We start from the raw sequence: 16,059 nt of genomic DNA, 5'->3' as shown, positions 1-16,059 counted from the left end.
GGGGAGCACTGACAGCCGATCCAGAACGAAAGGTCTGCGCGCCCGACCGGAATGCTAGAAAATCGCCGAAGATAAGATCATCTACTGACGCTTGTCCCAAAGGGCAGGTTGGTAATTACCTGTAGGAGAGGGTGTAGAGCTTGTTTGCAGGGAGGTGAAGGAGCAGTCACTACCCTGCCGCTGACTATGCGACATGACTTGATCAGGAGTCGAAGTCCAATTCGCCGGCATGGAGGATCGAGCCACACGGCGCTTGCACTGTCGTCGGCGCTAGCCTAGAGACGGTTCATCTAAGGACCTGCACCAGCGCTCAGGGGTCAGAATGAAGCCATAGAAAACTAGGATCAGTGCAAGCGACCCGGGAAGTACCTCGGTTTTCCTGGCCCAAATATTGTTTCTTCAGGCACAAGTGACCCAAGAGGTGAGAAAAAGGGGGATCTAGGCTGGGCGGATGAAAGTTCGGAACAAAGGCAAAGCGGGGAGCGAGTGAAGGAGAAATAAAATCCATCAAACATCAGTCAATCATAAATAGGGATGATCTGGTTCTCATTAAACTCGATGATCCTCTCTGGGACCCGACAGTTGGATTCTAGCTTCTACAAGTTCGGGTAGGCTTGCTGGGGCTGAAGGGTTCCAGCTCAGGAAAAAGCAATAATGTTTGTGGGTAATGGACTGGAGCACAATGTCCAACGTCTTTGCATTCCTGTTGTGTTTCTAAAACAATCTGTGGATCGCGCAATATCGAAGATAATGTGAAAGAAAGAAGAATGTCTTTGAGCTAAACAAACGCCTTTATCCCAGAACGCCTGGAACCGATGCTATCTGTCAAGTATACATGCAGTAATGTTACATTGTTAATAATGTCAAGCTATGTTCCCAGCCATGCCCAGAAAAATGGCCTGAGCTGCTAGTTGGAGCGACCAGAAACCAACCTTCTTGAAACGTCGCTTGCGTGCTTGTTCATCAACAACATCACGAGCAAATGCGTCGTATACCTATACATAAACCAAATTAGAGACAAGAGAAAGAGGATAAGAAATGGGAAAGGGAAGGCCTTACAGCTGCTGAAAGGTCATCCATAAGACCACTATCAAATGTTGTCCAGCTACCATCGAAATCCCCCAATCTCTTGACTAGGCGACAGTTGACCGGAATGAATGTGCGCCGTGAGTTGATATAAGCAACAATGGGTCTGATAAGGGCATTGTTGATGTAGGAAAGATCTCTCGTGAACAACGGAACAACCGCTCTGACATTATTAAGATGCAGGCGCAGGTCTGTAACTAGGAAGCGCCTATCGTCGCTGATATCGGCTTCGTGAGATTGGGAAGGCTCCGAGAGACTGGAGTCTTCAGCATATCGGTTTGAGGTGACGGTGGCTTCTAATCGGTCGTACAGATCCGCCATGACCTTCGCAAGACTCTCGTCATCGTCCGCAGGGAACATAATATCCGCAACAATGTCTACGGTGCCTTCATGGATCCAACTGAAAGGCCCCTGTACACCACGGTTGAGATGATCGATATTCAAGGCGTCAATGCGTATTCTGCTGTGTTTCTTCCAAGGACTTGGTTTACCATCGTCTTCTGCGCCGCTGTCGAGCTGAACTCCGGTAAAACTATGCGTCTGCCGAGGATGAATTGTGAAAAGGGAGTTATCGAAAGAGCCCGACATCGTGTTTGCAGACATGAAGTCATAGAATAGCCACTGCTTCCTCAGTTGCGGGAGGTCACAGGAGAATATACTCACAGAAAACGGTCTAAAGTTTTTGGGTTGGTAAACGGTCACAAGCAGGTCACTCATTCTGAACGAGTCAATCTCAAAGTCTCCTGGATTGTGCTCGTGTCGGTATGTCTTAGGGTCAAGGGCATTGTCTGACCAATATACGGATCTTCGATCGACCACTCCTCGTACTCCGTTCACCTCAACATCGCGAAGAAGTCCTTTTCCATTTATCCATCTGCCAAACGACAGTGTTACGTTAACGGTCTCGATTGAAAGGTCGAATTGCGTGTAATTCGTGTCTTCCTCCTCCTCCGAAAGGGCGCGTTGATCGGGTAGATCGGCGGTCGATTCGTCGCTCGCAGCTGCCGCGGCGGCCGCAGCAGCGGCACTCTTCGACGAGCCTTTACTGACATGACCTGTCCCTTGACCGGGTCTCCTCGACACAAAGACATTTTTGAAAGTAATGACACCGTCTTTCCATTTAGGGACAATGGCAGATTCAAACACCACCTTGACGCCGGAAGATTTCGTGAGATAATTGCCGACCCATCCAGCAAGCGTTTCTAGTCGATCTCAGCATTAATTCATCACCTTTGGCTGATATAGGACTTACCCTGGGCGAAAACAGTGTTGATTGCAATGATTAGCAAAGAAAAGAATGTGGTTGTTCCTAGAACAACCCAGACGACATGGCCTAGAAGGACCCATGAAAAAAGCGCAGTAATCTCATCTAGATTGAACGGCCGCACACTCCGAATTGAAAACCATTTGAATCGGACCTTAAGCCTGGACCAGAATCCAGTTGCGGCTGCTAATAATTCCTCTTTTGTTGGTCGATGGAGGTGCGGCATGTGTGGTAAACGGTTGATTAAGTGTCGATTTGAGGATAAAATCTCCTGCTTTCCCCCACGGCCCTGTGGCTGTGATGGTGATGGCGAATCTAAAGGTCTATGAGCATTCGCAGTGCCATCCACACCAGCACGACCAGGAACATCTGTTCGTGCACTTGTCTTCAAGCCATCATCCTTTTTGGTTCGATACCCTCGAATTTGTAAGGTGCGCGAAAGCCTTTGCAGGTGCCGGCCCTCTAGAGAGTATTTTCGAGTCGAAAATATTGCGTCCGACTTGATTGCGCATGTCGCACTAGTTTCTACCGCTGGAGAACTTGGAGAAATGCCGATTATAAGAAAGCTTCCGGATGCGAACCGTCGGGTGATCTGTGTCGTCTTGCAATGAGGAGCGGTAGAAAGATTCTTCGCGTTTCGTTTGAAAACGGAGCTGTAGGTGGAATCGATTTGAGAGGCCGTATTGGGAAGACATTGTATGCGATATCCGCGCAACCCACGTCCTAGAAAGGGACTCGCCGTGTCCCAGAAGGTGGAACACAGTCTGCGTCCGAAAATACCAGACATTCTGACTGTCACATGCTGTAATGCACGCTATGGCAGAGGAGAATATAAGTAGATAGATGAAGACGAGATGAACACATTAGCTAGCTGTCGCTGGAGGAAAATTGCATGAAATCATACCGCCATGAGAAACCATACCTGATGTTTGGCGTGTTTGCAACTAAAATTTAAGCCTTCCGCACGAAAAGTCCACTGTCCTTCCGGCACCAAAGAAATTCCTACTATCTCGACTTACAAAAGGAGAGGCTGAAGAAGAAGAAGCACTCTTAACTGGGTAATATATTCTGTGCAATTCTCAAGCGACATGCCGGCCCCTACAGCACTCCGACCGTCTGATGCACCTCCAAATGAAGACGCTTTTGCCCCTCTTACGCACGGTTCGTACTGTCGAGAAATCTGGAGATCGGGAACCCACGAATGTGCTCGCAGATCTAACGTATAATAGAACACGATGAAGAAGTCTTGATTGACGCTAAACCAACGGCCAACCCGGATGATATTCTCGTTTTGGTTGATTCTACGGAAGACACCGATATGCGAATTGATATGGAAGGACGACCCGTTTTCACACCTGCGAAAGATACACCAACTGCATATCGAGTTGAGACTCGAAAAGTCCCAGTTCCGCCACATCGCATGACGCCCTTAAAAGCTAACTGGCCGAAAATCTACCCACCGCTGGTCGAACACCTCAAATTACAAGTGCGCATGAACATCAAAAACCGGGCGATCGAATTACGCACTTCCAAATTCACTACAGATACAGGGGCTCTTCAGAAGGGCGAGGACTTTGTTAAAGCGTTTACACTCGGATTCGATATCGATGACGCCATTGCGCTGCTGAGATTAGATGATCTTTACATTCGCTCATTCGAGATCAAAGACGTCAAGGCTTCTCTCAACGGAGAACATCTCAGTCGTGCAATTGGTCGTATTGCCGGTAAAGATGGGCGGACAAGGCATGCAATCGAGAATGCAAGCCGGACAAGAATTGTTATTGCAGATCAGAAGATTCACATTCTAGGCCGTTTCCAGAACATTAATGCAGGCCAGGAGGCAATCGTCAGTCTGATTTTGGGTGCTCCTCCAGTAAGTGATTCGCGCGATACCGCGAGGACAGTCTATTAACATCTTACAGGGGAAGGTGTACGGGAATCTGCGCAAAGTGGCAGCTCGAATGAAGGAGCGGTTTTGATATGTATGACGGACTTTGCATTTTATTTCATGATACCGGCGTTATGGGTTCGGTGATCCAGGGTTTCTTGCCTGATAACTTTGATGGTCGGTGTTGAGGGAAAAGTTTTATACCGGAATCTATCTATACATTATTGAATGAAGGAAATATCGATTTCGGTTATTAACGAGATACCTGGATGTTGACGGCAGTTGTGTCTGAACCTTCTAGTCCTTCTTGAGAGGGTGATAGATCTCTTCTATCCCGTTCGCCGTAATGACCAACATTTGTAGGCCATCTCCTACCTCGATATGCCTCTCCACCGCGCTAGTAAATGCATCTCGTACAAGTCGTTCCACAGTATCTCTCGGCATGGGCTCAGGCTTTTTAGCCTCTAAAGCGTGCCCCTCTCCGCTTCCCGGGATATATTGGTTCTTCAAGTTCACTTGGTTGTCCAAAAACGGCATGATCAAGCTTGATGCAGCTCCAGCCGACCTGCATTGCTCTCTCTCATACGAGCCTACCGGATCGTAACCGTACAGCGCTCCCACGCCCTCCTCGTCTAGGCCAGCCAGGATAGCTTGAACGTAGTATGGGAAAAATCGTTTCTGGTAAAGGATGGTTGACAGTCGTTGAGCGCATGCCCTGACTGACATAGGCTTCCCGTGCTGGTATTTGTACATCTTCACCACGGCGTCCAATCGCTCCTTGAGGGCAAGGCCGTCCGCAGCAAAACCAACGACGGACAAAAGGATATGAGCGCCTTCCCCAGTTTCTTCGTCACCTCCAATCTTGAATACTTTTGGCACATAACGGGAGTTGATGTTGTATCCGGAGGTGGAACGGGTATCGCCAGCCAGGACGGCGAAATCCTTGCCTGTGATTCCTAGAACAGAGCCGCCGTTATCGGTATATCTTTAACGAGTCAGCTAAGCTAAGCTAGGTTATAACGAGGTGACTTCCCAGACTTACGGATAAAAGGCGTGTTCCTTGACTCCAGCAGTCGTTGGCTGCGCGAAGGAGTATCCGATAGCATCGCTGTGCGGGTTGTGGTCGAACAGGGTCGTCATTCTGCAGAACTTTGAACTCAGAGAGAGCGTGTGGATGTTTTTAGCGTTAGGTGTTGCGTCTTTCGATTCGTTTGAGAAAGTACGAGATGTAGTAGTAACAAAGAGCGGTGGTGAGGGTCGGCGACTTAGGTACCAGAGCTCTGACGCGGAGCTGGTGCTTTGCGATTATGTAATCCGCAGTTTAGATAAATCTAGCAGTATAACAGTGTAGTGTGGAGCAATATGGATAGGATAGATAAATAATAACTTTAACCAGAATTCTTATTAAACTATTTAATATAAGCTAATCCCTTCGAGCTCGCCGAGCGAAGCGAGGCAGCAGAGCTTGTTCTGTAGAGTACAATAATGGTAATACCAGCCTCACCGCGTATGTTTATCTTATGGGTTAAGCGAATGGAATCATGACAAGCGTACGACATTCGCTACAGTCGTAAATGCTGTGGGCGCAGTTACGGACAGCCTCGACTTGAACGCAACGAGCGTATTCGCTGACTGCGGTGGATGTAGCGTTCATCTAACGCGACAAAGAGTCATCAAAGCCAGTCACCGTGCCTGAGGTCTTACGGGAAGTGTGCTTCAGCAGTATCCCATGAGCAGCTATATACTGGCGCAGGCTCCCAACCATTCTATCGTATGTTGCGAATCCCCGGAGAAGAATACATTTCGAGTTGTCGGTCGCCTTTGCGTAGGAGATATTCGATGGCGTTGAAGTCTTTCTTGCTTATAGAGAGATGTTTTTCGAATTCTGTTCTAATGACCCGGTCATTAGCAAAGGCGGCATAGAGGAATATTTTCGGCAGTAGATACCGCGCATAATACTTGAAGTTGTTTCTGGACTCCTAAGCCGGAGGTTAAGAAGGATGGTTAGCATCATCCAGTTTCGAGAGGTTTCCCGAGTTCGGGAAAACAAAGAGAACCACCCACGATAGGCTTTTTTCGGATCTCTCGGAGGCATTTGCGATATAGAGATAGGACCTCTCTCTGAAGGCCAGACAGCCGTGCCATGTCTTGAGCTCTTCAACAGTTGAAGGAATTGTCGGGTGGGAAATATCTGACAAGATAAGAGCGCGGAGGCGCAGGGAGCCAAAAGCCGCGGAAAATTGAAGTAACCTTGAGGTTCCCTGACTGAGCCTCCGACGTGGACCCGGGAGCTTCTTCCCGGCCGAGTGTCTGGGGTTTCTCCTCAATATAAAAGAGCTCCATATTTCCAAGTGATGTCCCCCCACATCACACTGTCTGCCCACTGTCCAGTGTCAACATTCTATATCATCGCTATTTGAACACACACACAAAATCCCACAGCATGCCTGCTTTTTCTGTACGTTGTTTCTTCCTGTGGTCTTATCCAAGGTGCAACACATACCGCCTGCCCTAACAAAGTCTTCGGGATCAGGAGGTAGCCCTTGCTTGAAAGCACAGATAGCTATACAGTTATCGGATTGCAAGCTGACGGCCACTCTCGTATAGCGCCTGATCCGGTTTCTGGCCAAAGATGGCATGGTCCATTACGGAGATGCCATTCTCCCCGCTGGCGTTACTGATATCGCCCAAGCTACCAGAGCTCGGGTCATCAGAGGTGACATCTTCGGGCAGCACCAAGTTACCGATCAAGTTGCGGAGGTAAAGCAGCTGCTTGCTCCGCTAGCAAGAAAAGATATACGGACGGTGCGTTGCCTCGGTTTGAACTACGAGCAACACGCAAAGGAATCAAATCTGCCCATCCCCAAGTACCCGGTGCTCTTTTACAAACCTATCACCTCTATTGCGGGCCCCACTGATGATATTCCTATCCCTCCTTTGGCCCAAGAAGGGGAGGGACTTGACTACGAGTGTGAGCTTGTCATCGTCATTGGAAAGGAGGCGAAGGAGGTCCCCGAAAGCAAGGCGCTAGAATATGTGCTTGGTTATGCTGTTGGCAATGATGTTTCTCATCGCGACTGGCAGTTAAAGAAGGGTGGCGGGCAGTGGAACTTGGGGAAGGGCTTCGATGGCTGGGCACCATTCGGTCCGGGGATAACCTCTTCAGAGCTTTTGAATCCCAATGCTCTACGTATTGTTACCAAGCTCAACGGGCGTGAAGTACAGAACAGTTCAACTCGTGATCAAATATTCAATGTTGCTCAGACAATCTCGTTCCTGTCTCAAGGTACTACCCTCTTGCCGGGAGACCTCATCTTCACTGGAACGTAAGTTGTCATTACCAACCCCTGCTATCTCCTGTTGTCGCAGAAATCAGGACTCACCATTGCATTAGGCCCCAAGGTGTCGGTATGGGCAGAAAACCCGCACTTTGGCTGAAGGATAAAGATATCGTAGAGGTCTCTCTAGAAGGAGTGGGGTCCTGCGTCAATCAGGTTGTATTTGAGAGACGCTCTGCAAAGCTCTAGAGGATTCGGCACGGACCGGCCAACAGGGGCAGCGGTCGTTCTTGAGGTCGACGCCCGATAGATAATTATGACGGAAGTCCCTTGACTTGATGATCACTACTATAAACAAGATCTCGAAATATGTTGATTTCGGTCTATGATATTCGTAACTCTCCAGCCAACAAACTAGACAGCCTGGGCACCGTACCCCTTGATGCTTTCAGCAAAAGCCCAGCTCTGTGCCTCAATCTGCTGGTCTTCGTGTACCTGGATTCCTTCCTGCGTAATCACAGCTAGCGAGTACTTATCAATACTTCGGGCATCACGGTACCAGAGAACCTTGAGACAATCCTTCAGTGCTGAAATAGCATCTTCCTTGCTAATTTCCTCAATGGGACGCTCCTCGGGGAAGAGTCGGCGTAGGATTGGAATAGCAAGGTGGGCGCCAAAGCCGGTGGCAAGGTGCGGAGCCGAGAATGTGGTCCCGAGTAAGTCGGCAGAGCTCAAGAAGGGATTCTTCTCTCCATCGAACCCGGCAACAAGGACGTGGTTCCACAGCGGATTGAACTCAGAACGCCGCTTATAGAAAACCTTGGACAAGTAGGTGTGAAGGTTCTTGGCATTGAGCTGATTGCCGTGTGCTGAGTAGTTTTCACGAATATCGATAGATTCTAGAAGACGATCTATGTACTGCATGTCTGAGACATCGCCGCTGAAGCCGACCACGGCGGCGTCGCCGAATACGCGGAGACGTTTGACATCGGTGAAACGAGCGAGGGAGCCATAGGACGCTATACAGCTTGGCTGTTAGGAATGATCATAAAGAGTGAAAAAGGGAAGTTATACCCAAGTTATCGGCAGCGATCGCAACACCTCCGTTAAATTTGACAGCAATTACGGACGTGCCGGTAACGGCTGGTGATTGAGTGTGAGATTTTGGTCCAGTAGAGCGGAGGTAGGAAGAATCGTAAGGTCCGTATACATCATCCCTGGGCTGGGCAGAAGATATTAGCAAGCGAGCAATGACAGCATAATAGGTAGCCTTACCCGCCCCCAGGTTCCGGGAAAGTGATTCATGTTGTAGAGTGAGATAGGTAGAGAGAGCAAGACGAAACGAGATCTTGCTGCAGGTATAGTCTGCAGTGGAAGAAAGAGCCTAGGTTTGAGATGGCGGGTTTAGATGAGTGAAGCCGATAGCCTGAGCTTGTGGTGTTGGAGAGCAGCAGGCAGTCGTGGAGCTGACGGAGCTCCAAGCACGCTACCTACGTTATCACCTTAGGCGGTGAGCCTAACCACTCCCTCTAAGTCTAGGTACCATCTTTCTTATCCACATGAGAACAATAGTGGAAGCCAGCTTTATTATGGCCCGCGCTACCTACGATTACTGCCACCTTCTTTTCCCGGGACACCTTTGAACAACTCTCGGTTTTTTCTCCGCCAATTCTAGGCGGGTTTGGGTAGACTGCAACTCCTACGACGGCATGCCTTAATTACTTTGTATCCGTAGGGCCAGGCCGAGTTGAGTTCGATACAAATTCTATCGAGTCCCTTGGCCCTTTCAACCTACTCTCATCCGGATTTAGTTCTTTCTGCGCTCTCAGGAGCTCCTCTTTGTATCCCCAGCTGGGCAGGTTCGAGACGCTCCACATCGTAGACGGTAAAGAACTAGAATATTGTGCCCTTTCATCTATACCGGCGTGGTTCATCATCTTTTCCAACAGACTTGGGTTCTTCAGTGAGATAGAACTTGCTAGTTTCTCGTTAAAATGAACGTCTTGCTTCTTAAGCAAAAGGAAATGTGCAAACTTTGAGTTCGAAGAGGGGTTCGGGGACCCTGGCGGTGATGGTGGGATGTTTAGATTCGGAACAGGGGGTAGCGTCAAATTGTGTATGAGTGAGCGCGACGTTGTCAACTGCTCACGAGCTGCTTGAGAAGTTTCAACTGCATGATGCATGGGCCCTAGGGCAGGGCCATTGGGTTCCTGTTCAAGACCCTGCTCTTGGATCGCATGCTTGGAATTAGGTGAACTTTGACCTAGAGGAACCATTAGCTCCAAGTTAATGGTCGAAATATCGTTGAAGGCATCTACCTTGAATCCATTGGGTGGGTGAGCCTTGGGCTTGCGGCACTTTCAATTCTTGCTGACGAGTTGTAAGTTATCAACAAAGCCCACGACACAGGGTAGATTTAATTTTAATTACCTTCGGAACGGCAGGGGAGTTGATTTCCACCTCATCCTCGTTACTGCTTTCATAGTCTCCAAGGCCTAGCATTATCACAGATTATGCGTTGGCGAGCAAATTGTACCAAGCAAGCGGCTCTTGCGAGAGGATTAGTACCTTAGGTCTTGCTCAAACCTGGAGGAAGGTTGACGGGGTCTTACTGACACTAGTCCCTTTTCGGACGGCCCCACTCATACGGTCACCTGCATGATAATACCTAATACAGAATAGGTATCTACCTAGGTAGCTCTTGGTATCGTGATTATGCACGTGACCCAACACGTGACTATCTGGTAGGCGGCTCGTCGAGGATTCGAGAGGGTTCCACAGGGAAGGCAGGGTTACCTTCGAACCCTCTCGCATATGCTCAACAATCAAAGCTGATCATAGAATGAATCTCTGTAAGCCGACATGGACATACCAGGTCCTTCGAGAAAGTATCGCTCCGGGTATATAATCATGTATTCAACCAGTTCAAGTCGTTATTCTCATCATCAAATTTACTTCATCTCAAGCTTCAGCAACAAACTCATATCAACTCTTTTCAAACCCTGACAAGAGACCAGATCCATTACCCTTCATCAATCTATCAATTCGTTCTCTGTACTTCACATTTACAATGGCTTTTTATCCTCGATACTGCTCGGGCGATTTCACCCCTCTGTTCCAGCTTCTCGACGACTATGATCTACACCAGTCCACTCGTCGACCGAACAAGAAGACTACGCCGGTCAAAACATTCTCTCCAAAGTTCGACGTCTATGAGCTGAATGACCGCTACTATCTCGATGGGGAGCTTCCGGGAGTCGAGCAAAGCAATATTGAAATCGAGTTTACCGACCCGCAGACCCTAGTTATCAAGGGCCGCTCCGACAGAAACTACCAGAAGGACCAACAACCCGAAGCCGATGACAGGTCCGAAACGTCCTCCATCAAATCTCACCAGCCTACAGTCGAAGACTGGGATGAAATGAGCGACACCGCATCCGCCACTGAGATGACCCCAGTATCCATCCCGAGGGGAAATTCCGCGGAGCAAAAGGCCCCGGAACAAGCCTACAAGTTCTGGGCTACCGAACGATCCATTGGAGAGTTTCAGCGCACCTTCAACTTCCCAACTAGGGTCGACCAGGACTCCGTCAGGGCTAGCCTGAACAATGGCCTGCTGTCTGTTTCATTACCAAAGGAGCCAGCTCCGCAACTGAAGAAGATTCGGGTGGAGTAGATCTCAACGCCTCCTTACAAGGCAGCCTCATGAATCGTGATGACACATAAACACCTTTGATGACTTATCCTATCAATGAACGTCGTCTGCTTGCTCTGGTTATTTGGAATGTTCTGCTCAGTTTCATCGTGGCAGGTATTGCATGGGCTAATGTTGTCTTTGTACTTTCTACAGTATGCATAGCGATACCTAATGGTTAGCCTGATAATTTGGAATCTACTTAGCTTGGATTGTGTCTTTTCCACACGGTAACGCTCAGTCACTCTTACAACTCCAGATAATTATAAAAGTAGGACTACGTGTACTGTGATTGTGATGAAGCCCGCAAGAATGAAGTCTTGCTACCATAAGTAGACCCCGATTGCTCGATCTTTTGCTTCTGCGATGACGGACACATCACTAGGGAGCACTTTGACGCGCTAGCAGCCATTCATCGCTGGGCAGTCGCTCCTAGCCCCCTACAGACGCAAGAACATGCGGATCCTATCCCTTGCTTTTATATATATGCAATTAAAGTTACTAAACCCTAGCTGCCTGCCGCGGCCGCGGCCTTGGTATCTTTGCCGACATGCATGAATCTGTCGGCCATTTGATCCCCAGCTCGACTGTTCGCTCAAAGCTAATCTGAATCAGCGTATCTAAGAGCTCGGGTATTGTCGAATGAGATTGATGGCCACCCATGCGTGCCCGTCATTTCAATACCTTCAGACTTGTTGCGTAGGTATGTTTCCGCCGCCACTCAGGAAGTTAGGGCTAGGTTACCCTAGGTAGCCTTTGGCATCTACTGGATGGCTTGTGGATAACCGACGCCACCTATCGTGCTCATGTCCGCATGTAATTTACTCTACTAGTAAGGTTCACTAGTCATGAATGCAGCCTCCAATTTTATGATATGATTAAACGTGTTACCAGTGCCTCGATTTCCGGATTCCTGCCTTTCACCGCTGCATCATCTGCAGTACCAGACTGCATTCGACAATACTTCACTTCCTCAAAGCGTCGCTTAAGACCCATCATATATGTAGAATATGACACGCCAATAAAAACTGTTTCTGAACTTCCTGAAGCATAGGCAGTTAAGTGTAGGTAGGTGAACCGTGTACTGCTCTCGCAAAGAACCAATAACAAGCAGCCACCAACACGAGGTAAAAGAGAGCAAAATAAATAACCGAGACTCCAAAAAGGGTATACCTAGAACAAACCCAAACTCCCGAGGTCAAAACACCAGCATAATATCATGACATGAAATAAAACAAGCAAGAAAAATAATGCAGAAGAGATTTGTTAAGCCTGGGCTAAAGTAGATCTTGGGGGTTGCTGAGCGGACAGCTCAAGGGCGCTGGCATTCGATGCTCCGGCTGCGGGTACGGCCTCGTGGTGGCTCCATAACGGTTCTATTACCCGGTTCCGGAAAAGACAGGCTAGCCTGAGGATCAATAGCTGACAAAGAGAGCCAGTCACCAGTCGCCACGCAGCTGCTGCGTTCATCATGCGAGCTTGTATCACATGATGGGGCATGCAACGGGAAGCTGAATCCCGCCTGGCTCCTGTGTGCTTGAGCAGGGTACTGATGCTGCCTGCGCAAGGCAGGCTCACCAATAGGTAATCCTGGGCCGTGTCCATCAGTTGATGCTTCCATTTGGATGTCCCATTCATTATGACAATCTTTTGCAACAGCGTAATTGGCAAGGTTCGTGCTGCGGAGCTGAGCGCAGTAGAAGGGAGGGATAGAGGGGCGACCCGACGACCCAGAGACTGGAAGTGAGGAGCCTCTTAGGCGACCGTTTGCTTGGGCTTGCGGGCGCAGAGGATGGGTTTCGGACATACTTGTTGGCCGGGAGCAAACAATATGTCTCTGATTTTGAAAGCTAAGACGACGAACCAATGCAGATTGATTGCCCGGTACGTTCCAATTGCAGAGCTCAGTGGCTGTAAAACTACGCTCAAGAGCAAACTTTCGAAATCCAGGAGAGCGGCGAAGAGATGCGTGTGAGTCTATAGAAGTCCGGTGAGAGGTTGCGGAGCTATAGCCGCTGTCCACTTTTCTGTGAGAGCTGGCGCAACTGCTGTAGCTGACATGTCTTTCCGGAACCTTATTATCCGCTGCAATTATGGTGTTCTCCTCGGCACAGACAGATATACCCTCATCGTCGACCTCGCGCAGTCCCTTCATCCTGTGGCCCGAGGTGAAGGTAGGTGAATTCTCGAACGAGAAAGGGCTAGCAGGGAAATCAAAAGCATCCCCAACTGTGGAGACAGCAGGGATGCTCAGCATAGTAGCTGGTATATCACTTCTTGCTGGAGTTTGTCGTTGACGGCATGTTTCGCGGGCAGGCGGTACCGATTCGATGTGTCGATTTTCCATAATGTGATCAAATTTCGTGGAGTCCGTGGAGTCGCTGATAATGGATTGATAATTGGCATAGACACTCAGGCCGCTTGGGGACACCGGTCGCGGCGCGCACTCTCCGAAGTCAACCGAGTACGAGGGGTTCATAGGGTTCGAAATGTTTACAGTCGCATCTGGTAAGGGGCTGCCCGCGTGACCCAGCCGGGTTCGGTCACTGGAACATGGTGAAGCGGATCCATTGACGACGCGTAGAGACCCTAATTGCAGCGTCCCTAAGTGGGAATACCCAAAATCACTGGGCGTCGGGGGACGTAGTTGGGGGAAGGGTTCGATTCCATTAAGCAAGATATTCTCATGAGTCAGAAGTGGCGGCCGGTAGCAGTCGTGTGGATAGGGGGGATTAGGCGAGGTAATCCCATTGAGACAAGGCCCAGAATGAAGAGTTGGGGTAATATCTCTTGTTGCCGTCCGTGTGGCCACGCCGGGTCTCATAAGAAGAGAACGTCGCCGTATCGGAACCGGGCCCTGATCATTCATCTTCGAATGGGGATTAAAAGATGAAAATCTCTCAAGGGTAAGCCTTTGGGCGCTATTGCTTGGCTTCTTCGGTGGGCAATGAACCGAGTACGACCTTTTCGGTGGCCCAATCAACGGTGTTTGAGGGTTGCTTTGGAGTGTCGTTGGTTGATACGTCGCAGTTGCAGAAGGTTGGAACGAAGCTCGTTTATAGAACGAGCTTCGCCTCTCCGGACTTGGAGCAGAGGAAGTCGGTGACTGAGGGCATGCGTCGGCTGTGATCTGGGTGTTTCGCCGAGTGGCAAGTGACCCGTGGTGGCTCCATGTCTGATGTCGCAATGGCCCAAAAGAAAAAGACTGTGACCGTACATTGGAAGACACAATGTTGTCTCCGTCAACAGTAGCGGCACTGCCCGTCCACGGGTCTTGCCATGCTGTTGGTGTGGGTGGAAGAGAGAGAGCCTGGTCAACGGGTTGGTGCGAAGGGCGCAAGCTGGGCGAGCCCAAGGTCGCTTGGTTCTGCGGTGGCTTCGAAAGTCGGTTCGAGCGTCGGCGCTTGTCTCTGCTTTGAAGCGAGAGAGAGCTTCCCATGGCTTGACGGTTGTGTTGCTACAAAAGCCGATAAATCAGCTCCGCCCTAGATTCAACCGAGTCAGTCAACGGTCATATCGAACAATATAAATCTGTTTGGGGAGCAAGATGTCCCCAGCAGCAGTTCTCAAAACCTAGTCGGTCAGTTCACACATGCGTATGCTGACTTTTTTTCGGAGATGACATGTCATGTTATAGAGGGCAACAAAGTTCTGAGGAAATTTGAGCTCTGAGATCGCATAAAGCGGCTCAAAGACACCTAGCCCTCTTTCCTCGTGTTTAGAAGAGTATCATGGCTGAAGGTAATGGGTATAGATGTTGATGTTGTCGTGTGTTGGGGGTTGAAGATCTTGCCTGATCAAGCGCCACAAAGCAAAGATGAATGGGTATACCTACGACTCTAGCCAACAATGAACAATCCAGTTATGACAATCTTCACGAATAAGTGAAGATACGTCTATGGATAGGACCCGGAAAACCGGTGTTGTATGCACAAGGTGGCCGAGTTGGGGTCGGCTCAAACAACGATATATATATGGAGAAAGGAAGTTCTGGGAAAACAAACAAGCCATGCGGGAAGCACGTAGGGAGCCAAGATACATAAAAGAGCTAGATAGCTGCACGCGAGGCCATGATCGAGGATTGTTGGAAGTCACACACAACAATGACGAATGCGTTAGTCAATTGCAGTCGCGAAACGGAATCGGCGCCAAACGATGACGAGATCGGCAGCCACTGGACGGGAAAAGAGACAAGAAGAGACCGTAGAAGGCACGGCTGTGAGATGCGGATGGCAACATGAACAACAACCGCCAGATGCAGCACAGCTCTGTACAAAGTGTCAGAGAACTTGGAATACCGTATGTCAGGATTTCCGGTCGCGGACAACTAGTTAGTTAGTAACCCACCCGGAACCCACTCGACTCTCGAGGAGCACGTTGAAGCATCCTCGAATCATACATGACCGTAACCTAGTCGTGGACTCTTGGTAGAGATACATAGACAATTCCCAGAAGAACAGGGCATCGAATCCGCACTAGTTCAACGGTTTCTTGGGTTCCGAAACTTCCTAGCATGAGCGGGCCTGGCCCTGAAGTCACCCTTTGGTGTTATTGGACTCGGTGTAGTCAGTCCCAATGCTAGCCGGTATCCATTTAATTAGGATCAGCTCAAAAGCAAGAGAAAAACAAGATCCTTGTCGGCTGTGAGGTCAGGATCCATCATGATACAGAGTACATGAAGTATGAGACGTTGGATAGGAGGGCATGGGCACACTCAGCAGGCAGTTTTGCAGTGCATACTCTAGAGAGGAGAGAAAGAGAGTGTGTGTGGATTGTCGGTCTCCAGCACAATCTTCCCCGCTCTTTCAATCACAACCACCAAGTTCCAACCAACCGCCCAATTTCCCCG

The 16,059-nt window shown here is 49.3% G+C and overlaps 8 protein-coding genes across 8 annotated transcripts; 3 read left to right on the top strand and 5 right to left on the bottom strand.

The window, feature by feature from the left end:
• Positions 1–300: 300 nt before the first annotated feature.
• Positions 301–3,365, bottom strand: BJY04DRAFT_201722 (mitochondrial distribution and morphology protein). The gene is made up of 3 exons (XM_073713114.1): positions 2,339–3,365; positions 1,060–2,288; positions 301–995 (listed from the first exon to the last, which is right to left on the bottom strand). The coding sequence occupies exons 1-3, from the start codon at positions 3,135–3,137 to the stop codon at positions 864–866; spliced, it is 2,160 nt and encodes a 719-aa protein (XP_073565398.1). The 5' UTR covers positions 3,138–3,365; the 3' UTR covers positions 301–863.
• On the top strand, positions 3,289–4,432 carry BJY04DRAFT_162232 (pre-rRNA-processing protein PNO1). The gene is made up of 3 exons (XM_073709065.1): positions 3,289–3,511; positions 3,580–4,223; positions 4,273–4,432. Exons 1-3 carry the CDS (start codon positions 3,439–3,441, stop codon positions 4,327–4,329), a joined length of 774 nt encoding a protein of 257 aa, XP_073565397.1. The 5' UTR covers positions 3,289–3,438; the 3' UTR covers positions 4,330–4,432.
• On the bottom strand, positions 4,374–5,524 carry prs3 (proteasome core particle subunit beta 6). The gene is made up of 3 exons (XM_073709066.1): positions 5,281–5,524; positions 4,504–5,223; positions 4,374–4,452 (listed from the first exon to the last, which is right to left on the bottom strand). Exons 1-2 carry the CDS (start codon positions 5,376–5,378, stop codon positions 4,536–4,538), a joined length of 786 nt encoding a protein of 261 aa, XP_073565396.1. The 5' UTR covers positions 5,379–5,524; the 3' UTR covers positions 4,374–4,452; positions 4,504–4,535.
• A 94-nt stretch (positions 5,525–5,618) lies between these two features.
• Positions 5,619–6,528, bottom strand: BJY04DRAFT_201712 (succinate dehydrogenase assembly factor 1). The gene is made up of 3 exons (XM_073713113.1): positions 6,303–6,528; positions 6,186–6,217; positions 5,619–6,128 (listed from the first exon to the last, which is right to left on the bottom strand). Exons 1-3 carry the CDS (start codon positions 6,381–6,383, stop codon positions 6,005–6,007), a joined length of 237 nt encoding a protein of 78 aa, XP_073565395.1. The 5' UTR covers positions 6,384–6,528; the 3' UTR covers positions 5,619–6,004.
• Positions 6,529–6,681: 153 nt separating this feature from the next.
• BJY04DRAFT_223930 (fumarylacetoacetate hydrolase family protein) lies at positions 6,682–7,765 on the top strand (the record flags this gene model as incomplete). Its single annotated transcript, XM_073717819.1, has 3 exons — positions 6,682–6,696; positions 6,846–7,564; positions 7,633–7,765. 3 exons carry the CDS (start codon positions 6,682–6,684, stop codon positions 7,763–7,765), a joined length of 867 nt encoding a protein of 288 aa, XP_073565394.1.
• A 165-nt stretch (positions 7,766–7,930) lies between these two features.
• pre4 (proteasome core particle subunit beta 7) lies at positions 7,931–10,018 on the bottom strand (the record flags this gene model as incomplete). Its single annotated transcript, XM_073714372.1, has 4 exons — positions 7,931–8,535; positions 8,591–8,738; positions 9,277–9,779; positions 9,919–10,018. 4 exons carry the CDS (start codon positions 10,016–10,018, stop codon positions 7,931–7,933), a joined length of 1,356 nt encoding a protein of 451 aa, XP_073565393.1.
• A 295-nt stretch (positions 10,019–10,313) lies between these two features.
• Positions 10,314–11,427, top strand: BJY04DRAFT_201680 (Hsp20/alpha crystallin family protein). The gene has a single exon (XM_073713112.1). The coding sequence runs from the start codon at positions 10,587–10,589 to the stop codon at positions 11,190–11,192; it is 606 nt and encodes a 201-aa protein (XP_073565392.1). The 5' UTR covers positions 10,314–10,586; the 3' UTR covers positions 11,193–11,427.
• Positions 11,428–12,197: 770 nt separating this feature from the next.
• Positions 12,198–14,939, bottom strand: BJY04DRAFT_162033 (uncharacterized protein). Its single transcript, XM_073709063.1, has 2 exons — positions 14,817–14,939; positions 12,198–14,695 (listed from the first exon to the last, which is right to left on the bottom strand). The coding sequence occupies exon 2, from the start codon at positions 14,647–14,649 to the stop codon at positions 12,523–12,525; it is 2,127 nt and encodes a 708-aa protein (XP_073565391.1). The 5' UTR covers positions 14,650–14,695; positions 14,817–14,939; the 3' UTR covers positions 12,198–12,522.
• Between the last annotated feature and the right edge of the window lie 1,120 nt (positions 14,940–16,059).

Source organism: Aspergillus karnatakaensis (assembly GCF_047715665.1).
Source record: "Aspergillus karnatakaensis strain CBS 102800 unplaced genomic scaffold BJY04scaffold_80, whole genome shotgun sequence".
NCBI lineage: Eukaryota > Fungi > Ascomycota > Eurotiomycetes > Eurotiales > Aspergillaceae > Aspergillus > Aspergillus karnatakaensis.
This window is presented reverse-complemented; position numbering and strand designations above follow the sequence as displayed.